General features: G+C 39.7%; 1 protein-coding gene across 2 annotated transcripts in view; it reads left to right on the top strand.

Moving 5' to 3' along the window:
• igsf11 (immunoglobulin superfamily member 11) overlaps nt 1–17595 on the top strand; it is a 121692-nt gene extending 104097 nt beyond the window's left edge. For both annotated transcript variants that reach the window (XM_085371291.1, XM_085371292.1), the window contains 5 exons: nt 6462–6669; nt 7094–7249; nt 9866–9988; nt 13806–13953; nt 15979–17595. In XM_085371291.1, coding sequence (XP_085227417.1) covers nt 6462–6669; nt 7094–7249; nt 9866–9988; nt 13806–13953; nt 15979–16531 — 1188 coding nt within the window. In that variant the 3' untranslated portion in view covers nt 16532–17595. The remainder of the gene's footprint in view (nt 1–6461; nt 6670–7093; nt 7250–9865; nt 9989–13805; nt 13954–15978) is intronic.
• The last annotated feature ends 5273 nt before the right edge of the window (nt 17596–22868 follow it).

Raw genomic sequence — 22868 nt, 5'->3', positions numbered from 1 at the left:
AACTAATAATATGTTCATGGAGGAGTCTGCAGTACAACACACACTCTTTCACTATGATAGAGAAAGCTAGCTGAGGACATCTGGCTGGTATCTTGGGATGATGCCCATTCAGAAATTTGTAGGACACCTTAATGGAAACTTCCACCCTGATGCTTTCTTTTACACTTTATATGACATAGACTACACCGTGCAAAGTCTCCATGACTTCAGTTATACTGAGGAAAACCTCCATCAGTAATTGTGTACCTGAACCTACTATAATATGACAAGAAGCCAGTATCGTCCGTGTTGCATCTCTCCTATAGCAACAAAATTGTGATGTAAAGCAGCGGTCCCCAACCCCTGGGCCTCGGACCGGTACCGGTCTGTGAGTCGTTTGGTACCGGGCCGCGAGAGTTGAGGCTCAGGTGTGAAATGTATAGTTTTCAGGGTTTTTATCGGTTTTCAGCGTTATTTTGTTATCGTTTTTATCGTTTACTCGGTTTTCCTTGGTCTTTTCACGTGTGTTATGAATAAATTTTCTTTTTTCCGGTACCGGTACTAGTTTTATTTTGTTGTATTTATCCGCGACACCTTAAAGGCCGGTCCATGAAAATATTGTCGGGCATAAACCGGTCCGTGGCGCAAAAAAAGTTGGGGATCGCTGATGTAAAGGAGCAATAATGTGAGAGCTTCACTGAACAAGCACTTACAGTGCATCCAAAGTGAAGTTTGGAACCACCAGGACTCTTCCTAGAGGTGCCCGCCAATCTGACCAATCGGGATGGAAGGGACTTAATCAGGGAGATGACCAAGAACTCTATGGTCACTCTGAAAGAGATCCAGCATTGTTATGTGGACAGAGGAGAACCATTTCTGTAGCACTCAACCAACCAGGCCTGCATGGTAGGGTCCAGAATGACTAGACTGAAGCAACTCCTCAGTAAAAGGCACATGACAGCAGGCCCGTAGCTTCCCAAAAGTTAACTGACGCACTCTTAGACCATGAGAAACAAAATTATCTGGTCTGATGAAAAAAGGTTAAACTCTTTGGCATGAATACCAAGTGTCAAGTTTGAAGGAAATCAAGCACCACTCATCATCTTGTCAGGTGGTGGCAGCATAATGCTGCGGGGTGTTTTTTCAGCAGCAGGAACTGGGAGACTAGTCAGGGTTGAGGGAAATGTGAGTGTAGCAATGTACAGAGACATCCTTGTTGATAACCTGGTTCTCGTACTGGGGCAGGGCTCATCTTTGGAAATTTACTCCATTTTGGAATAAAGCTCTAACATGACAAAATGTTGAACAAGTAAAGCGCTGTGAAGTTAAGTGTACTCTTTATTAGTGCTCAGAGAATTCAAGCTTGAATCTCTAACTGTGTAAACTTTTACCTAATTCCAGTTGTAGTCATTTTTATTCTCATGACCAGACAAGCTAAACTCCAGATTCTAACATGTTGGTGCATAGCTCAGAGAAGTGTACCTGCATGTTTGCATATTCATGTGCTGTTTTCTGTGGATGTAATCTGTCTGACAAATTGTTGTGGAGATCAGAAGTTTTGGCCTCACACACACACACGCACACACACACACACACACACACACACACACACACACACACACACACACACACACACACACACACACACACACACACAATCAAACTCAACACTTACCTGTTGTTCATCCTCATAAAGGTGTTTGCTGGATATCGGTGGTCCTTATGCTTAAATATGCTCCAACTTTTGTAAAAATGCTTTTATTGTGGCGGGACATCTTGTAAAATTGCATATTGTTTTCTTTGTTGTTGCAGTTGATGATCAAAAGTTTTAGAGAAAGGTGTATTTTCTCAGCACTAATGAAAACGTTTCTCATTTTCAATATTTGTGTACCTTGGTCATCTCCCTGATTAAGTCCCTCTTTTTCTTAGTTCCTGGAAAAAGAAGCTTAAAATATATATATAATGTTGATATAGTAAAATATGTGCCGCATCACTGAAATGAATATTCTGTGAAATTGAGATCATAAAGAATATGTGATGCAGAAATGATGCTGATCTTTAAACGAGAATATAGCCTGTGTGCCTGTAAAGTCAATTTAATTTGAGCAGATTCCATTAAACGTAACGTCTTAGCATACATTGTACTTATATAGCAAAACCACACCGAACATTTACATGTGCTTCCATAGTATATTTGTACTATACTGTACTTTGTATTTATCAGCAGACAGGTATTTTACTTTATTTATTTATATATTTGATTACTTTTCCACTTGTCTACCTCAAGGGACATGAGTATGCAGAGTCAACTTAATTAGTTTTTTATTTTCTGCTTTTTATTATGTTATATTATATAATTTTTGTGTTTTACAAGTGTATTTCCAAAGGATGGTTTAATGGGAAAAATCCTTTTTATTAATACTGGGAGTTTTTTTTAGTTTACAGTGGAATGTGGTTATCGTGATTATGGTGAGTTTTTAATACCGTTCCAGGCTTAGGCCAACGACATGGGCACTTTATAAGCAACTCAATTTTATGGGAGTCGTACTTCGTGTGAGTGACTCCAGGCACAGTTTCTCCAGTGCTGTCTGAAGTTTGAAGTCTCAGTGAATCTAGTTTGACCTTCAGTATTTCATCTAAGTACAAGCCCCACTGTTACACACAAGACACAGCTCAGATTATCAGACAGGCCAGTGAGATTACAGGTTTAGTTCAAACAGAGTTGTGCATTAGATCAGTTACAAGTGAGAGGGTTCTTATAGGACCCCTCTCACACCTCCCATCACTTCATTCTCTTGGTCAGTTGTTGTGCCACACCAACTGACCAAGCATTTTAAACATTTGGCAATGTGTGAAAATGTGCTGGCAAAAGAGTCAAATATATATATGTATGTATGTACTAGAGTCAAAAGGGTAAATGAGGTAAATCCAGAAGTATATTAGTAAAATGGGGTTTGGTCCCATATTGTTCAGAACATGTCTCAAAGGATAGAAAGAGATAACAGTTGCAGCTTATAGTCATAAGATTGAAGGGAGCTGTGAGGGTTTAGAGATTTATTCAGGCTTTATTGAAGCGATGACAGTATCTGGCATGTCAGGGGCCAGGGGGTCCTTGCACGGTCAGTTAGAATTGGAATAGGAGTACGAAACTGGTACAGCAGTATCTGAAAGTTCACTATGAGCATTCGTTTGCTACTCACACTTACAGGGTATATCGCGCAGCAGGAGAACGACTGGGGATGTAGCACAATTTGTGCAGATGCTTGTACTGTATCTATGTAGGATTTTAGGAGTCAAAGGATGAAACAGAGGTTTACCACTGGGCCAGTTGGGTATCCAGCTAGTCCAGCTAGAGTTCTTAGGGCCGTCTGCCATCTGAGTGCCAGCCATGACCTCTTTTCTATCTGTTCATAGCCACAAAGCCAACCAGGTCACGCGAGGGAATGAGGTGATTTATACATACACATAGATACGGATGGATCGACATAGCGGACAGAGGCAAAATAAAAACAAGTCTACAAAAAGGAGGGCTTTTGGCATGCACCATAAATGCACCACTGTTCTCATGCTTGTGATTTTTAACATCTTTTTAAACATACATTGGCTTGATTTATTTCTCCTTAATCCATCGGGCATTTGTTTCTGTTCCTAAAATTAATACCTGCAGAGTAGAAGGAGTTAGCGTTGCCAAAATGGGCTTGATCTGCAGCACAGGTTAGGACCTGCTTTAATCCTCCACTCATTCATGCACACACTCAAAATGAGCCCAGTCAAAACGGCGTGTGCGAGGCCGATTGATTGGATCGCTTTCCCCGAGCATGCAGATTATATTGTTGGGTCATCAGGAATATAGAGCCAGGTCAGATCATGTGTTAGAGAAAGGAAACAGAGAGGTATGCACAAATGAACCCATTACAAAAAAAACACATAGAAGGAAAGAAAAGAATGGGCAGTTATTAAACGGAGGAACACTTATTGTGACATAAGAGTCACAAACACTTCCATGCTCCACACACACACTTGCACACTCTGCTCACAACTGATACACTCCTTGTGACAAAATGTATCTACAGTGAAAGACACACACACGCAGAAGAGATGCAGTTGCAGGCTCTCATCACAGCTGAGGAGCTGCCTATTCATCTGCACATAAGAGGACAAAGCGAGCGTGCTGCACTCAGGAAATTGCTGCCACGCAATTTACAATCGTTAAGCAGCGGTGGAGGACACGGTCACATACGCACTCCTGCACTTTCATCCGAACTATCATTCTCATGCATGCACGCGCACACAGAGCCGTGCACACTCAGGCGAGAACACACTGGTGCTGGTTGCCTCTCCGCCTGGGTCTTTGAACAGTTCAATGAGGCCTCTTTTCAGCAAAGTGAATAGCCCCTCTGATTCCCCACCACGCTTTGTGTGTAGGCGTATGCGCCGCGCCACCATGTGAGTTGGTGCGCGCGTGTCATGACTGCCAGACTTGTGTGCATGTACTGTGTGTTTGCGTGGGTCCTTCATCCTTTGTGTGGGCCCAGCTGAGGGGTGAGAGCTGTTTTGCATGTGGCTCGGCCTCACAAACGAGCTGTTCGGGCCAAATTTGAAGCTTCTGGGAAGCTTTTAAACAACTTGGTCTTTCATTGGCTTTTAATTTCGATCCTGAGACAAGATCAGCTCAACCTGAACCAAGTGTGGAGTCTGTGATTGTTCTCAAAGGTCACGGATGTAATGATAAAATGATAGCTTCTGCCTTAAGTTCCTGCTGGGTTTGACCTCTTTGTGCAGACGTCTGCCTGCATTGCTGCTGTCAGATTGGTCATATTGCAGTTTATATGTTTCTAATTTAAAATGTTTTCAATTATGCATAACATTTAGTGCATGCTTTTATGTGAAGAGCCTTACAGTAGCATGAAAGCATACTTTTAGTGTGTACTTCTCCCCCTAAATCTACCCACTGAGCTAGAAAGGGCCACTTACAAATGAAAAGGTTTTTTTTAGTTTGTCTGTTTGTTTGTTTGTTTCTTCCAGAGAAATAAGTCAGTTTGCTCCATTCTATCCACTGTCTATTTTTAGCCTCTATGTAGAAATAGGTCTCTCTCTAGTGAGAGTGATGTGTAACACTAAAGGAAACGTCATCTACAGGTGAGGACAAAAATCATTCGTCCCTCTATGAAATCTAAAGTTTTTGTTATTGTCAAAATTTTCCCAAGTGCTTGTTTAGGAGTGCAATGGATTTTGAATCCAGCATTTTTTAACTTTACTAGCATAAATTATTTATATTTGTGCACAATAGGAAAAATAAAATTACCAGTCAATATTGAAATGCTCAGTTTGTAAAATGAAGTTAGAACTGAGTGTTAGCTTTCAATTTGAACAGTATAAAAACTGCAAGGGTTGGCGCTGTCAGTTGAGAAAGCATCATACCAAAAGCAAAATAAATCAGTTTAGACTGAATGCTCACAAAGCAGGAGATGGATAGAAAAAGTTATCATAGCGTTTCAAGTGTCAAGAACTCAAGAAATTTAAGGAGAGCCATGCAGCACCGAACACAGAACAAGCCTGGCAGCGGTATGTGAATAACTTAGCCAAGTTGGGAAAATGTAGTCTCAAAGAAGACAACAAGTATGCTTAGGACAACCTTTAGATTATGCATACTTTTTCAGATGAAATGAAACTGAAGCTCTTTGGCCAAAGAGATGCTGCTTGTGTTTGGAAAAAGAAGGGAGAGGCATCTGGCTCAAAGAAGACCATCCCCACAGTGAAACATGGTGGTGGGAGTATCATGCTGTGGGGACGCTTCAGTGCGTCTGGAATGGGCAATCCCCTCAGGGTGGAAAGAACCATAAGGAAAGTAGGATACATGAATGTTTTTGAAAGGAAACCTCAAGCATTCAGCAGCAAAACGAGGTCTAGGTCGTCATTTTGTTTTCAAACATGAGAACATCCCAAAACATGTGTCACTCCCAGTGAAGAGCTACCTCCTGGAAACCAAAGTGAACGTTACTGACTGGTCTGCACAAAGCCCAGACTTGAATCCCTATGAAAATCTTTGGGATGAACTGACAACCAAGGTCCATGCCAGAAGACCGTCAAATCTGGAGGAGCTTATGAGTCATTAAAGAAGAATGGGCAGGGATTGCTCAGGCGACGTGGGTTAAACTTGTGGAAATTGCAAGAAACAACTGCAGGTTGTGATCCAGACAAAAGGATATGCAAACATTAGCATAAGGAGGGCCAAATAGTTTTTTGGTTATTATTAAATACTTTTGGTTTCAGTGTGTAAAATACAAATAGGATGTTTGGAAAAACTGCGTTCCTTGTTCTGTTTAAGAGCACTTGGAAAATACCTTTGAAAAAACATTTTCAATGGGGGTAATAATTTAGTCCTCATCTGTATCTTTTAAATTACAGTAAAATTGACACTGTGTGCAACAGTATTTTAAATATTGAGTTTAATTTAAATTTTTCTCTGGTCCCTTATCCAGGTGATAATTTACCAGGGCGGTCGGGTCTTCAGCCTCTCCAACCACCTCATCGGTCGTGTGGGCTTCGTTGCCACCATGCCAAGCACAAGTGCCTCCATCTTCATCAACAACACCCAGGTGTCCGACACTGGGACCTACCAGTGCCTGGTCAACAACCTCCCAGACAGAGGGGGGCGCAGCATTGGTGTCGTCGGACTCACAGTGTTGGGTAGTGTACACCAGCACATTTCTTTCATTATTCTTTCCACAACTCCAAAAATAAAAAGGAGAAAAGGAAAGCGTTGCGTACTTCATAACCTGAGAGCACGTGGCGCTCACTTTTTTAAAAATGCATCTCAAGTGCCAGCTAATAACAGTAAAGGACCAAAAAAGAAGGTTTTGTCTTATTTTCTTCTCTACCATCTGCAGATCTTTATTAAAGAAAGATAAACAGCACAATCATCACTGTGGCAAAGTGGAAACTGTTCAATTTGTCAGGAGTCCTTTTAATAAGAAAAACATCATATTTGACTGTTTGATTAATGAGACTGCACATTTTTTAAATTATGTAATTCTCTCCCCTATTTGGAAAAAAATTAGTTTTCTTTTGTAAAGTAGTTAACGCACCACCGCCCACTCTCTCCATCTGCCAGTGCCCCCCTCGGTGCCAGCGTGTCGAATCCAGGGGACGCTGGATGTAGGCAGTGACATCATGCTGATCTGCAAATCAGAGGAAGGTATTCCCACGCCGTCCTACTCCTGGGAGAAGCTGGACGCGCTGCCCAAGCTGCCGCACAACGCCATGCAAGGTATTACAAACAAGCTGGCCGTCGGAGTTCCCTTTTGCCCCACCTTCGCTGGTAAATCTCACACGCATAGCGTAGCTCAGACTCCAAATCACTGCCACCTGTCATGTGCCAGGCCTGAACTACTGCCCCCTTCCTGACTATCCTCCTCCGCTGACCCTGCTGAGGGTGATGATGGATGGATGTAGTGACTCGAACCTGTGAATTTGTGAATGAGCTTGTGTGTGTGTCAGCAATGTGTTTCTGTAAGTGAGCAAAGTGATATTGCTTTGTGGTGCTCCTTCCTCATGCTGAATACCAACTCTGCCCACACGTGCCATTGTGAGATCTGCAGTTGTGTCATTGCTGCGACCGCAATACATACAATAACTTTCTTCTGCCATCCAGCGTTTAACATTTACAGAAACTGGAGTTGGATTTGGTTTTCAGCATCAGAGAGGACTGGTGTGGTGCACTCTCCTTTCTTTTCCAGCTGTGCCCACTGCACAGTGAAATAATATTCATCACTGGTATCTTTCTTTGTCTGTACACTACTGGTCAGTAGAAAGCCCACTGTGCAAAAGTCACATCAATTGCAGACAGCATATTATCATAAAAGTGAAACAGTCTTCTGTTAACAGGTATGAGTCCAATTATCTGAGCACTTGCAGAGGGAGAATAGGAAATGTGTACTCAGTAAATCATAATTGCAAATTAGGCTGCAAAGGTGGTTGAATAAATGTCAATTATCTTCTTTTGTGATATGCTAATTTGCAATTTTGGCAATCAGGCCTTTGAAATGATAACATCGAAAAGCGCTTCAAAGAATCTGACTCACCACAAAATGGAGTGGCGTTAGCACAAATGAACAAACAAACAACAAAGACACAAAAACAACCTGTCACAAAAATTGTTTTTTTAAATAATCTAGATTTTGTTGTTGTTGTTGTTTTCTTTTTCTTTTTCAATATTTCAGTTAGACTGTAAAGTTTCATCTGTGTGCACGAGTATTTTTAATGTGTATTGGTGAACACTGTTCATTTCAGTTCAGTTCAGTTTTATTTATATAGAACCAAATCACAACAGTTGCTCCAAGGTGTTTTATATTGTAAAGTAAAGAAGCTAAAATAATACAGAGAAAACCCCACAGTCAAATGAGCCCCTATGAGCAAGCACTTCGTGACAGTGGGAAGGAAAAACTGCCTTTTAACAGAAGGAAACCTCCGGCAGAACCAGGCTCAGGGAGGGGCGGCCATGTGCTGCAACCAGCTAGGGGAGGGGAAGCCAAAAGCCACACTGTGGAAGAGAGCCAACAATGAATAATAAGTCATGCTTAAATGCAGAATGCATGCATGGGACGTCCCCAGCAGCCTAGGCCTAGGTCACCTGATCGAGCCCCAACTATATAGTTAGGGCTTGATCAGGTGACCTAGGCCTAGGCTGGATCCCAGTTAGGATTCAGGAGAGGGTGTCTCTCTCCTGAATCCAAACTGGGAGCTGGTTCCACAGAAGAGGGGCCTGAAAGCTGAAGGCTCTGCCTCGCATTCTACTTTTAAATACTCAAGGAACCACAAGTAAGCCAGCAGTCTAAGTGCTCTAATGGGGTCATACAGTACTATGAGCTCTTTAAGATAAGATGGTGCCTGATCATTCAAGTTTGATTCTGGGTTTCACAGGGAAACAATGAAATAATACTCTCTCTCTTTCTAGTCCCTGTGAATCTTGTCCTGCAGCATTTTAGATCAGCTGAATACTTTTTAGGATACTTAATAAGTTTTTAGGAAAACCTGATAATAATGAATTGCAGTAGTCAAGCCTAGAATTAATAAGTAGTTTTTAGTCCATGCATTTATGGAACAGACTAGCAGCCATAAAATAAATCCACTTCATTAGTGAAAAAACCACACTTGTTAGCTTGTTTTGCAACATGTAGCCCAAAATATGACTCACTACTGAGGTTATACTTATAGCTGCAGGTATTATTTACAGTATAAATAATTTAACAGCCTCTAAAATAAGTTTTGCATTAATGTATAATATATTAAGTTTTTACCTTTTGATGACTACAATTGACATGTCCGCTTACATAAAAAAACAGCAAACAAACATAACAAATGTATCTTTAAATATTCACGTTTGTTTTCTTCTGCTTGCATTTCATTCAAACTGTAAAGGGATCCTGGAATCCAGTGCCACTCCTAATCCTCTGTGTGTTTAGTTTGACGCACACAGCTATGACATCTGTCATGTCATTGCTAAGAGAACAGTTAAAGATCTGGCTGACTTCCTCTACAGCGGAAATATGCAAGATAAGAACAAATAAATGAATAAAAGCTTATGCAATTTAAATGAATCCAGTAGTGTACAGCTCAACCCTTTCATCATTTATGAAAAAGGAATCTTCAGTTTTATTGTTCTACTGAACAACATATTTGCACAACTGGGATTAAGAAGACAATAGCACCCTCTATTGGTAGTTAGTATAACTTGTTCAGCGGAAGTTTTTAAAAGTATAAATCAATGTAAGTGTGTTTGAATTATTTAAATGTGCGAGTTACAACACAGGGTCCATATGGTTGTGTTTTAGAAACTTTAATTACTATGTGGCTCTCTGTATGTGCGTGCGTTTGTGTCCTTTAGACCAGATGCAGGGCACTGTCACACTGAGAAACATCAGCACCACCACCTCAGGACTCTACCAGTGCACATCCAGCAACGCTATCGGAAAGAGCACTTGTCTGCTGAACCTGCAGGTTGTTGCACGTAAGTATACTCAAACATCACAGGCACGGGTAAGGTGACACGTGTCTGTTTGTTTAAGATGGAAAGGCTGCTAGTGGCAGAGCAGAAGTCTTCTCGGTGACTGACAGCCGTCAAACACAGACATAAGCAAACAAACAAATGTGACAAAATCCAGCCAAACAAAGGGCACAGTCAGAGCCGCTTGCACACGGCAGCACTTGACATCTGACACCAGGAAAAAAACAGAGGTGATAAAAGTGACAGGGTCGGGCAGTTTTGATAGCTTGACAGAAAGGGCTGTAACATGTTGTTTTCTTTTGGTCATCTGACAGTGTGTGACAGGCCGGGGCTCTGTATCAGAGTGCTGAGTCTGCCAGACATGCCAGACTTGTGATTTGCTGACACAATACAGACGTAAAGGCTCGTGAATGAGATTTTATTTTATTTTTTTATTAAAAACAATTTGAATCCATTAATTATGACAAAGAGATTGCTTTTTACAAAGCCATATATTAAATAAAAGGCATGATGTATATGTTTAACAAGGATTGTCTCTTTTTGACAAAGTTAGTCAGACGTTAGACTTGAAAGAATCTTGTTTATTTATTTATTTTGGCAAGTACATCTGTTGTGTAAAGTTGTGTCAGCTGGGCGCTGCCAGCCTCGGTGGGCAATTGCCTGATGTCGGAGGATAATCAGCTGTTCTAGTTTCTTATGTGGCTTTCAGCCTATAAAAGCTGCACTGTGTGCTCAGTCTGTTATTATCAAGTGTGGACCACACCTTATTTTGTGTCTTATTGTAGTGACACCTTATATTATTCTGAAATACCTGACATACAGATCTAGTGATGTATTTTAGGAGCTATATTAAGGCAAGGCAAGGCAAGGCAAGGCAAGTTTATTTGTATAGCACAATTCAACAACAAGGTGATTCAAAGTGCTTTACAGAGACATTAGAAACAAGAACAAATAAAAAGCATGATTTAAAATGGATTAAAACAAGCAAATAAACTAACTAACTAATTAACAAACAAACAAACAAACAACAGTATATAAAATCAAAACAGATAAAATCAGAACAGTAGATAAAATCAGTAGTTAAATGTAAGTTTTGAAATTTAAGCTTAAAGTGTGGATTTGGTGCTTTATTCAAATGCAGCTGAGAACAGGTGAGTCTTCAACCTGGATTTAAATAAACTGAATGTTTCAGCTGATCTGAGGCTTTCTGGGAGTTTGTTCCAGATATAAGGAGCATAAAAGCTGAATGCAGCTTCTCCGTGTCTGGTTCTGACTCTGGGAACTGATAAAAGACCGGATCCAGATGACCTGAGGGATCTGGATGGTTCATACTGGGTCAGGAGGTCATTGATGTATTTTGGTCCTAAACCATTCAGAGCTTTATAGGCCAGCATCAGAACTTTAAGGTCTATCCTCTGACGGACAGGCAGCCAGTGTAAGGACCTCAGAGCTGGACTGATGTGGTCCACTTTTTTGGTCTTAGTGAGGACTCGAGCAGCAGAGTTCTGAATGAGCTGTAGTTGTCTGACTGATTTTTTAGGTAGACCTGTAAAGATGCTGTTACAGTAATCAAGCCTACTAAAGATGAATGCATGGACTAGTTTTTCCAGGTCCTGTTGAGACATCAGATCTTTTATCCTTGATATATTCTTGAGGTGATAGTAAGCTGACTTTGTTATTGTCTTAATGTGTTTTTCTAAGTTTAGGTCTGCATCCATCACTACACCCAAATTTCTCGCCTGGTTTGTGGTTTTTAGATGTATAGATTGAAGTTCTCTGGTGACCTGTAATCGTTTTTCTTTGGCGCCAAAGACTATTACCTCAGTTTTGTTTTTGTTTAGCTGGAGAAAATTGTGGCACAACCAGTCATTGATTTCCTCAATGCATTTACCAAGAGCCTGTACAGGGCCTCGGTCTCCTGGTGACATTGTGATATATATTTGTGTGTCATCTGCATAGCTGTGATAGTTTATTTTGTTGTTGTTTATAATCTGTGCCAGTGGGAGCATGTAGATGTTAAACAGAAGGGGTCCCAAGATGGAACCTTGGGGAACTCCACATGTGATACTTGTCTGCTCAGATGTGAAGTTACCTATTGATACAAAGTATTTCCTGTTTTCTAAGTATGTTTTGAACCAGTTTAGTACAGTTCCTGAAAGACCTGTCCAGTTCTCCAGTCGTTTAAGTAATATGTTGTGGTCAACTGTATCAAATGCTGCACTGAGATCCAGTAAAACTAGGACTGACATTTTTCCACTGTCTGTATTCAGACATATGTCATTAAACACTTTGGTCAGAGTGGTTTCAGTGCTGTGGTTCTGTCTAAAACCTGACTGGAAGGCATCGTAGCAATTATTCTGTTTTAAGAAGTAACTGAGCTGTTGAGAAACTGCTTTTTCAATGATCTTACTTAAAAACGGGAGATTTGAGATCGGCCTGTAGTTGTTCATTTGTGTCTTGTCAAGATTGTCCTTTTTCAGTATAGGTTTTATTACAGCAGTTTTTAGTGATTCTGGAAACACACCTGATAATAAAGAAAAGTTGACGATCTGTAACAGGTCTGACTCTAAAGTCTTTGAGACCTTTTTGAAAAAACTTGTTGGCAGGACATCTAAACAGCAGGAGGAGGAGTTCAGTTGACCTAAGATGTCCTCCAGGTCTTTGCTGTTAATAGGTTGAAACTGTTTCATGGTGTTTAAACAGTTTTTTGGTGGACACAGTACATATCCTGGATCTGCTGTTGATGTACCAATTGCTTGTCTAATTTTTTGGATTTTTTCAGTGAAGAATTTGGCAAAGTCATTGCAGGCCATGGTCGAATGAAGTTCAGCTGCCACTGACACAGGAGGGTTTGTTAGCCTGTCAACTGTAGAAAATAAGACCCGAGCATTATGGCTGTTTTTAGTGATGATGTCAGAGAAGTAGGACCTCCTTGCATTCCTCAGTTGTAAATTATAATTGTGAAGTTTCTCTTTATAAATGTCATAATGAACCTGGAGGTTTGTTTTTCTCCATCTGCGCTCAGCTTTCCTACACTCTCTTTTTTCATTTTTCACCAGTGTGGAGTTTCTCCATGGAGACTTTTTCCTTCCAGAGATAACCTTCACCTTAATGGGAGCAATAGTGTCCATTACATTTAACATGTTAGCATTGAAGCTATTGACGAGCTCATTGACTGACCCTCTGGGCAGGTCAGGTGTTAATGGGAAGACCTGGTTAAAAATTGCACTACTGTGTTCAGTTATACACCGTTTTGTGATCACTGTTGTTGATATATTTGTGTGGGCTGAGATTTTACTTTCAAAGAAAACACAGTAATGATCAGACAGGCCCACATCAGACACAGTAACCTTTGAAATGCTCAGGCCCTTGGAGATCAGTAGGTCAAGAGTGTGTCCTCTATTATGTGTGGCCTCTGTTACATGCTGAGTCAGCCCAAAGTTGCCCAGAGTGTTACTCAGGTCTTTAGTCCCTTTGTCCTGAGGGTTGTCCACATGAATGTTAAAATCCCCAGCAATAATTACACAGTCAAAATCAACACAGATCACAGACAGCAGTTCACTGAGGTCATTAAAAAAGTCTGTGCAGTATTTGGGAGGCCTGTAAACATTAAGAAACACAACTTTGGATGGGGCCTTCAGCTGTAAAGCCACATATTCAAAAGACTGAAAACTTCCAAATACATTTTTTGATTCTCTTCTCTGTGTGTAATGAAATGACATCTGTTTACTAGATAATTTTTTTTAAGTGTAGTTTTGGCCAACTCATCCAGCTCTCTGGTCATTTTCAAATGTCATCCTCTTGTCTGTCTGTCCTGCAGCCCAGCCTCAGAGTGTAGGTCTAATAGCAGGAACCATTGCCACAGGAGTCCTGGCAGTCGTCATCTGTTCCCTGTTAGTGGTGGTCACACTCTTCTATTGGAAGAACAAGAACAAATATGATGAGGAGGAGATTCCCAATGAGATCAGGTTTGGCTTTGATTGCTGTTTTTCCATTGTTCTTTTTTTCTTTTTCATTACTATGTAGCTGGTGTGAAAGTGCATCTGCAAGCTTGTACGCTCACCACGTTTACTCAGTATGTCTGTAACCTGTAACGCAGCGGCACTGGCATGCTGAACTTTTATGGAGAGCACATTTTCAGCTTTTGCTGACTGTGTCAAAAAGGTGATAATTCTGCTTTATTATTGAGGCCACGCTGTGCTGAGTGCTTGTACTAGACAACATACATTTGATGATTTGCCCCCTAAATGCACTGTGTGCTTATGGAATGAAAAAAATATTTGGAAGATATTTCAATGAAATGCAGTTCAGTAGACCACCATCACAACACACAATGGAATCAGTCAACAAAAGCAAGGCTTTACAGCAGACTGTTGGAAGGTAGTAGATTGCACTATGCTTGATCAAGTGGCTAATGGGTGTAGTTTATGTATTTATTCAGACTGAATACATTTATATTTAAAGATAAGCTTTTATTTGTCCAGTGACTGATGTGTAGGAGCCGTAAAGAATGCGTTTACCTTATAAGGTGTTAAGGCTATTAGGATGCAGGGGCGTTTCCAGGATTTTTTTTAATGAAGGGGCACAGAGGGAACCAAGAGCCAAGGGGGTGGGGAATCAGAAAAATATTTCAACTTCCTATATAAAAATATATTATATAGAACTTTTCATAATTGTATGTGTTATTTTATTTAAACATTATTTGTTGCTATATGTAATTTTACTGCCAAATAAGCAACTAAAGATTTCAAATAAATTGTGTTGGGATGTCTGGTTCCAAAAATAAAGTGGAGTAGAAGTAGAAAGTAGCATAACATAGAAATACTACTTATAAATAAAGTACCAGTAGTATCCAGTATCCATACTGTCTGTTACTATCAGGTGAAAAGCTATTTAACAGTCCAGCTTTTCTCCATTTTGTGCAGTTTTTGTATTTTGTCATCAAAGCGTTTTGTTTGTTTCTCAGAATTAAGCAGCTCTTTAGTCAGTCTTTCCACGACATTGTTTATACTTAATATAGAGTTTCTGTTGAAGTAAAGCAGGGTTTGTTTACTGAGCTAATCACATACTTAGTGTTTCAGAAGGTTGCAGGGTGACATTTATGGCCTGTCTGATGTATTTTAAAAATCAAAAACATGCAGCGTTGGCTTTGTGCTTCCTGTTGTAGAATATTAAGCGTGTCAGCACTGAAAGCTCTGAAAACTACACCAGTAATAGGCTTAAATGTTCTTCCTAATTACAGGCTAGTTTGTCTTTTAAATCCTCTGTCAGTTGTTTACCTTAGCTGTAAATTTGCCACTAAATTACTCCAGGACTTATTTGGAGGATAAATTAGTTTACTTTCAGATATCTGTAGCTCTGAGTAACTGAGATAGCAATAAAACTGTCAGTCCACCCTTACACTTCTGCTTTTCCTCAACAGAAAATCACAAAGAATACACTTCATCTCATATGCCTCAGGAGCTCAACTCCATTTCCTCATGAAAATAGAAAAACAGAAAGGCAGGAAGTTTTTGTCGACTTCATTTGAAATACTTTTGAATACATATAAAATTATTTGATCATAGTTTTGACATTTTTTTGTTGCTTTACTCGCACACGGCTTCGCAATGATTATCACATTATATTTAATAGGCTCCACGAAGATCAGAGTGCACACATGAATACATAAGCACCTTGTAGATTCTCAGTAGAACTTTTGCTGCACTGTGAAGCTGAATTAATCTTTTATGGAAATTTGTGCTAAATATATGAAGCTGAACTAACTGGCCTTCACTTCTTGTATTACTGACATCTTTTATCTGTGATCTTTTGCTTTGCTATAAATGCACAGGATTAACAAAATAAATATCATAAAATTGCGTTTAATGAAAAACAGTTTTCTAATCTTTTTCCCCATGCAAACCATAAACGTTGGTACAGGCAGTTATTGTAATCTGCGTGTAAAGCTGTGCATGTCTAACTGTGCTCTCTTTCAAATGTCTCCTCAACAGAGAGGATGACCTTCCTCCTAAGAGGTCATCATCAGTAAAGGCTTTCCATGCCGACGCGTCCTCCTCGGAGAACGACACGCTCACGTCTACCAACACGTACAACAGTCGTTACTGGCACAACCCCAAACCCAACTATGACACCAACTCCTACACGCGCTACAATGGAGACGCTCGCCAGACCTACTCTGCCGCTGCTCACGGCACGCACGGACACGGCCCAGGCCAGAACGCAGCACAAGGCCACGGCGCAGCAGTGACAGCGCCAGGCTCAACCCCGCTCTCCCGCCACCCCCCGCCCACGACAGCAACGACGTCGTTTGCCAACGGCAGCCACACCCTCCCGCCACCAAAGACTCTGGTGGTCACCACAAACTCTGCCCCCTCCCCTCCCAACATGGTGCGCAGCAACGGCACCGTGAGCCTCAAACCGGTGGTGACGTCCGCACACGGGCAACACACACACTCCTACGCCGTGAGCCAGGCCACTCTGGAGCGGATGGGGGCGGTGCCAGTCATGGTGCCTGCCCAGAGCAGAGCGGGCTCACTTGTTTGAAATTGAGTTTGAGGAACTGTTAGCTTTCAAAACGAGACTGAATGAGTGTTCGGTTGCAATGTTTGAAATCCGCCGATGAGAAGCAGACTAAATATGGGCTGAAGCAGCCCGCTGCCCTTTACAGCTGTGTCTTTCTGTATGTCTCGACCTTTTTATCTCCAAACAAACTGGGATTTTACAGTGCAGAGTTCATTTGATGCCAATTCCTTGATGGACCGGTGTTTTTTTTCTTTTGTTTGTTTTTTCTAGAGAAGCACTACGTGGTATCTGATCATCCCCTTAACTGGATGGATTTCATTGGTGGGTTCAGTGGCAACTATTTTTAAAACCATCTGGATGAATTCCCAAAGCTGGCGTGAAACATCCTACAGAACCTGGATTCCCAGGTGTTTTTCAGGGCTGGATCATTGTGATGATTGATTTCTTTTGTTTGTTTGTTTTTTAAAGCAACGCACATCGCAGTGTGTCCATACTGCATGGTCAGACAAAAGCAAGCTTGGATTCTTAAATAAATGCATGTGATCCCTGATTCAGAACATAACAAGTTTGCTTTTTTTCCCATTTGTTTGTTCGTTTTTCATTTTTGTTGTAATTTTGGTTGAGGGAAATGATAGAGATGATGAGGATTATACATGAAAACGTGAATGCTTAAAGTCTGTTGGCAGTACCCCAAAGATGAAGGTGTGAATGAAATGATGGGGTTTCAAATGGCCTTAGAAGCTCGTAAAGGCGAGTGGGTGTTACTGGGTGCAATACAAGGCAAAACATACATTAAGTCACTGAATGAAAAGTTTTAATAATAGTTTTACTAACATTTTGCTTTTCCCATAACATCTAAAGTTTATCACACACACAGAACAGTGGTAATATTTGAAGAGGGCACCAGAGAAAAAATTGGTGCCACTTTCCCAACAGAAAGCTACTGTCCACCGGATGGAGATGGACCTTAGTGTTTGCTGTCTTTATTCTTGCTGTTGTCCTAGCCTGGTTCATGACACATCACTGCTGCTTTGACATGAAATAAGCTGACCGCTTATTTCATAAATGATTTTTTAAAAACACAGAGATAAATATATATTTAAAGCTGATTTTTTTCTCTCTGTCTAAATATTTTTTTTAATGTACATATTGCAAAAGTAGGCTAGATTGTAAATCAAAGAAAATACACATCTAACACATATTTTACAGCTCACATGTCTTAATTTGAAAACAGGTTTTTTTCTGCTACACTGGTAACAAGCTAGGTTTCATAGACTGTGCTACTGGTTTCAGTGAAGGGTTTCGTTAGGAGATGTGGGGTAAATGCAGTGTTTTAACACGGATGGCTATGTGTTTCATTACAGCTTATGATATGTGTGTTGTATAAGGTACTGTATTTCTGACCCACCATATTTGTATTCCAACCAAATTTCAACATGTCCCACCTTTCCAAATTTAGCCATGTTCATTTCTTTTTGTGCCTGAAGGCACCGTTTCTTATAAATCCTTCTAGCAACGATGCAATATTGGACACAGCCGCTTTTCAAGGTAAATGCAGTATTGGAAAATGTGTGTGTGTTTGTTGGAAAAGTTAAAATGTGCTGTTTAGCATTTTGTCTTACTAGACAAAACACTTAGAGAGCAAGTGTTCTGTAACAAATGCAATTGTGTCACTTGTGTCACAAAAAAATGTTTTATATAGACGACTTTACTCATTTAATCAGGGGTTGATGTTTATTTACTTTAACTCTTCGTACAATTTGCCTACGTACTCTTTTTGGAAATAACAGGATTTCTGCACTGATTACTAAAAAATGATTTTTTTCTTATTCATTAGATACACACTATCTGACCAAACCGATGACAAGTAAACAGATGTGCTCTTCAAGTCTTTGATAGAAGTAAGAAAAAAAGTTGTCTGTAGCTGAAAAAGCCTCCATCCAACCACGACACTTCCTCCAACATGCTTTCCAGCTGCGATGAGGTTTCGTTGTTTTTGTGCAGTGCCTTTCAAAACATACTTTGTCTGTTTTTGACAAAAGTTCAAATTTTCTCATCAGTCCATGTACGGGCTCAGAAGTTTTTAAAAACTTTCAGTAGATGTTTTGAAAGTTTAAAATCAAGCATTCTTCTTCTTCTTCTTCTTCTTGTATTTTTGATTGGCTGTCATGTTCTTCCATTAAAATCATTATAGTGAGAACTGAAGGTGTCTCACTGTTAACCTTTTTTTTTCTCCTACTCTTTCATTTCACCTCTTTCCAAAACCAAATTGTATTTATCCATAGCTATGACTTGGAAGTACGCTTGTACCACATTTGATGAGTAATCAGTTCAGAAATACTTGCACTTTTCAAAAGGTAACTTAAAGTCAATATTTGAACATTTTTAAATGAAATACTGATTTTCAGTACTCACTTTCAGACGAATCCCACCAAATATTTTGATAATGGGAGCAATAAATATCAAGTTATACAGGCCTAATATGTTATGATGTTAATGTCCTGACAGTTACGTGTGCTTCACCATAACCCAGAATTGCTTTTCTGACATTATAACGGCTGGTACTTTGGATCTCCATATTCTTCATTTATTCAGTATTCAGTTTACATTAATCAGTTACTCCAGTATCATAAACTGACTTGCTCATGTATGGTCTGACTACATGGACCCATTTCTTTCTTTGTTTTCCTTTGTCTACAGTGCTGGAGAGCTACGGCACTTGAACACACTGATTTTAAATAGAGAAAGGCTAAACGAGGGCAGATGGTCAAAGATCAGTGATCGCATCCCCTCCTTTTTGTCTGTCAGTGTTTTCATAATAAAGTCTTTGTGAATATTTCACTCACAATCTCTTCCAGTGTCCCTGCCCTGAACACTTTCTGAAAGCATTACTGAACTCTTATTCTAAGGCCTTTAGCTTTATTCCTAAAGAGAATGGAAAGTTCCAAAAGTAAAACTAAATGGAGTTTATTTTACTTTTGCTCTGCCCTCTGTTTTCAAGAGATAAGGCGGAAAGAGAACACAATCAGTAGAAATCTACTGAGGTTTTAACCCATATTTAACAAACATCTTCTGCTGATGGCTGGCAAGAACGATAAATAGACTGCATTTATATGGCACTTTTCTGGTCTTAGTGACCATTCAAAGTGCTTAGTGTCAACAAGGTGGTAAATGGGTTGTGTATATAGATAAATGTGATATATTGCCAATAGTGAAACCAATCTGTAAATATGTAAAGAAAAAGAAACACATCTCATTCTGACTGTTGGGTTGAAATGAAATAGGAAAAATAACACTGGAGCTTGTAGTGAATAAATATTGTTAATACATCCTAGTCGGCATCCTGCTCATTTTGTGTATGTGTGCTTGTGACATGATGCAAACTCCCTAACTGTATTTCAGTGAATACATGCACTGAAATACACTGATACACTTTCAATTTCTTAGTCAGCAGTAATGACGAAGAAACTAGTGTATTACCCCAGTAATATAGGTAAAATACAGTTTCCTTGGAAAGTTTTCTCTCAGACTCATAAATTGGGCCCTTGGTGGTGCTGGCTGTAAAGACATCCATAAAAAGGGAGTGGTATGGAATAACAATATGAAAAATAACCATGTGTTAGTTTCTTCACACCCTCCTTGTTTCTATTTGAAATGACTTCACACTATTACACAATTTCACTTCAGACTTGAGCCAACGTTTATTTCTTTATATTTTGCTAGAAAAAAAGGAAATAGGTTCAGGGATTTATTAAAAGGTCTAAACATACATGGATATATAATATATAAGGCAAAAACAGAGTTAGACTCATACCAAATACTGACTTTCAAGTCAGTATTTGGTATGAGTGCCTTTATTCTTTAACACAGCCTGAATCATTGGCAAGCTTTCTTGTAATGTCTTTAAGTTGCCTTCAGGAATACTGTGTTTTACAGATAGCTGTAGATGCTCAGTGTCTCTCCTGATCTCCTCCGTACATATCGATGATCATTTGAACCAAAACTCTCACATTGGCATTCATCACTCCTTAAGACTCCCTGCCACTGATTTTCAATCCATTTCTTGTGTAATCTGGCACACCTCAGTCACGCTTCCACTTCTGAGGAGACTTCAGTGAACAGTAGCTGCAACAACTGGAGGGCCAGATGTATCGCTGAGGTTCTGCATCAGGTCTTTGCTGGATTTTTGTTCCTATTTCTAGGACATGACTTTCAGATACACTGCTTTTTTTTTAGGCCCATCGCTTCTTTTGTCCTCCACTTATGTAGTTTCCTCAATTTTTTAAGTAACAAGATATGATAAATTTCAATTAAAGAAATTGTGGGTCTAGCAAAGTGCTTTAAGAGACTGTAAACCAAGTGACAGAACCAATAATTGAATGAACAAATGTTCATCTATCCATCTATTTTTTTCCGCTTACATGGGGCATGCTTGCAGGTGTAGCAGCCTAAGCAAGCCTAAGTCAGCTTATAAAGAAATATAGAACAAATGAACAGGTGCATGTTAGTGAATGAATTCTTTTGCAGCCCACTGTCCAAGAATTATACCACCATAATCCATCATAAAATACGGGATATTTTCTAGCACTAAGGCATTACATTTTCAGTTTGTTTCTATCTAGTTTATTTAGTATGTGTGTTATTGTTATGGGAGTCCTCCCTTGGTGATTCCATTATGTAAATAATTTATACATGGCATTGATGATTTGAATCTGTTCAATAGTTTGTATATGACAACAACAACAACAACAACAACAACAACAACAATAATAATAATGATAATAATTTGAAAATCCTTCCCTGCAGTTTTGGGAGGTGAAGACCTTTATTGAACCACTAGGGGGCACTATTTATTCATGCAGCCTCTTCACTTATGTTCGTTCAAAAGAGTTCAAGGCAGTAAATTCCAAACCATTCATTATGAAAGGCAAAAGTATTCATCGGTAATGGAGTGAGTGTTAATGGACTCATTTAAATGCAGTTGAATAGGAGACTCCACTTGCAGTGGGCTGAACACTTGTCTTAATGCAGTCTCAATCAGTGCATTTGATTTCCATTAATCTTCAAGGTTCCATTTCTAATCTGAATTTCCACCAGCCTTCCTTTATTTCTCCTCTAGCCCATGTAAGCTTTAAAAATCAACCCAAGTGACCACTGGGACGACCGCTACAAAAAAGGCAAATGGACCTGAGAGCCCAGTCAATTAAAAAAAAAAGAAAAAGAAAAAAGGATGAGCTCATCAGCTGAGGCTGTGCGTGTGCATACATGATTTTCTGGTCACAAGGCTGACAGATGCTGGTCTGTGTAATGAGCACAATTACAACAATTTTAAATCAATTTTCTTTCCAGTATTTTTCCCATCTCCTGTCATGCAAAAGTCCATTCTCTGTTTAATTTAACATCTAAGCACAAAGCTAAGCATATTTTGTGTGTGAAAACGTTTTGGAGTTTTGTCTGGCAGCTATGTTATCGAATGCACACCTTTTAATACAATAATAATTTGACTGTGAATAACAGAGTGTAGTACAACATACACACTATCTTTACTCTATCGATCCTTTCAAAATGTCCCGAAGAAGTCTAAATTCTTGAAATATTGTGGCTCCTCTCTCCTACAACAGTACAGTTTTTTATTGCCTGATTGATTTCTGGCTGAATCGCCGGTTATTTTAGACGACCATGGCTGATTAGACTCTGCACAAAGCAGTTAACTGTATTGAACACTATCATACTTAACGGTGACCACAAAATATCCAGCACTGTGTTACTATTTTTAAACTGCACGCATAAAAGCAGGAAAATTCATATAGACAGCTCAGGCTGACAGATGTTGTGTATATGATATTTCAAATATTATGATTCAAAGTTTAGCATTCATTGATCAAAGATTAAAGGAAAAAAAGACTCAGCTACAGTCATAGGTTATGAAGGGATTTTGCGTTTGTGGTATGAATGAGATAACACGGAGACTAAAACCAGGATTTTCATTATCGTGATGGTGATGGTCAGTTTGGCTGTTATTCTGATGATTATTATTCATCAGAATATTATTTGGATATTTTTCTCCATATGCTGAAGATAAACTGAATACATTGAGCAGTGTGAAGAAACAGTTGAGCTGAAAAGGCAGAAACTCATTTCCCAGAAGGGCTGACAGGTGACAAGCTAGGTAGCTGAACACAGCCACACTGGCCTCTCTGGTTTCCAAGCTGAGTGCACAATGGCATTTCTGAGAAATCACTTCAGACATCCATTACTTGGCTCTATCCAAAACACTGTCTCCTCTTATGTTGTCTACAAATCAGCCTTTCTCTAATGATGGTGAGCTCTATCTACCCCTAATGGCTGCTTTTTGGAA

The sequence above is a fragment of the Diplotaxodon limnothrissa genome, linkage group LG14, assembly GCF_057381915.1.
Source record: "Diplotaxodon limnothrissa isolate DT_005_m linkage group LG14, D_limnothrissa_male_GT1.1, whole genome shotgun sequence".
Lineage (NCBI taxonomy): Eukaryota > Metazoa > Chordata > Actinopteri > Cichliformes > Cichlidae > Diplotaxodon > Diplotaxodon limnothrissa.
Note: the sequence above shows the minus strand (reverse complement) of the source record. Positions and strands in the feature narration are given on the sequence as shown.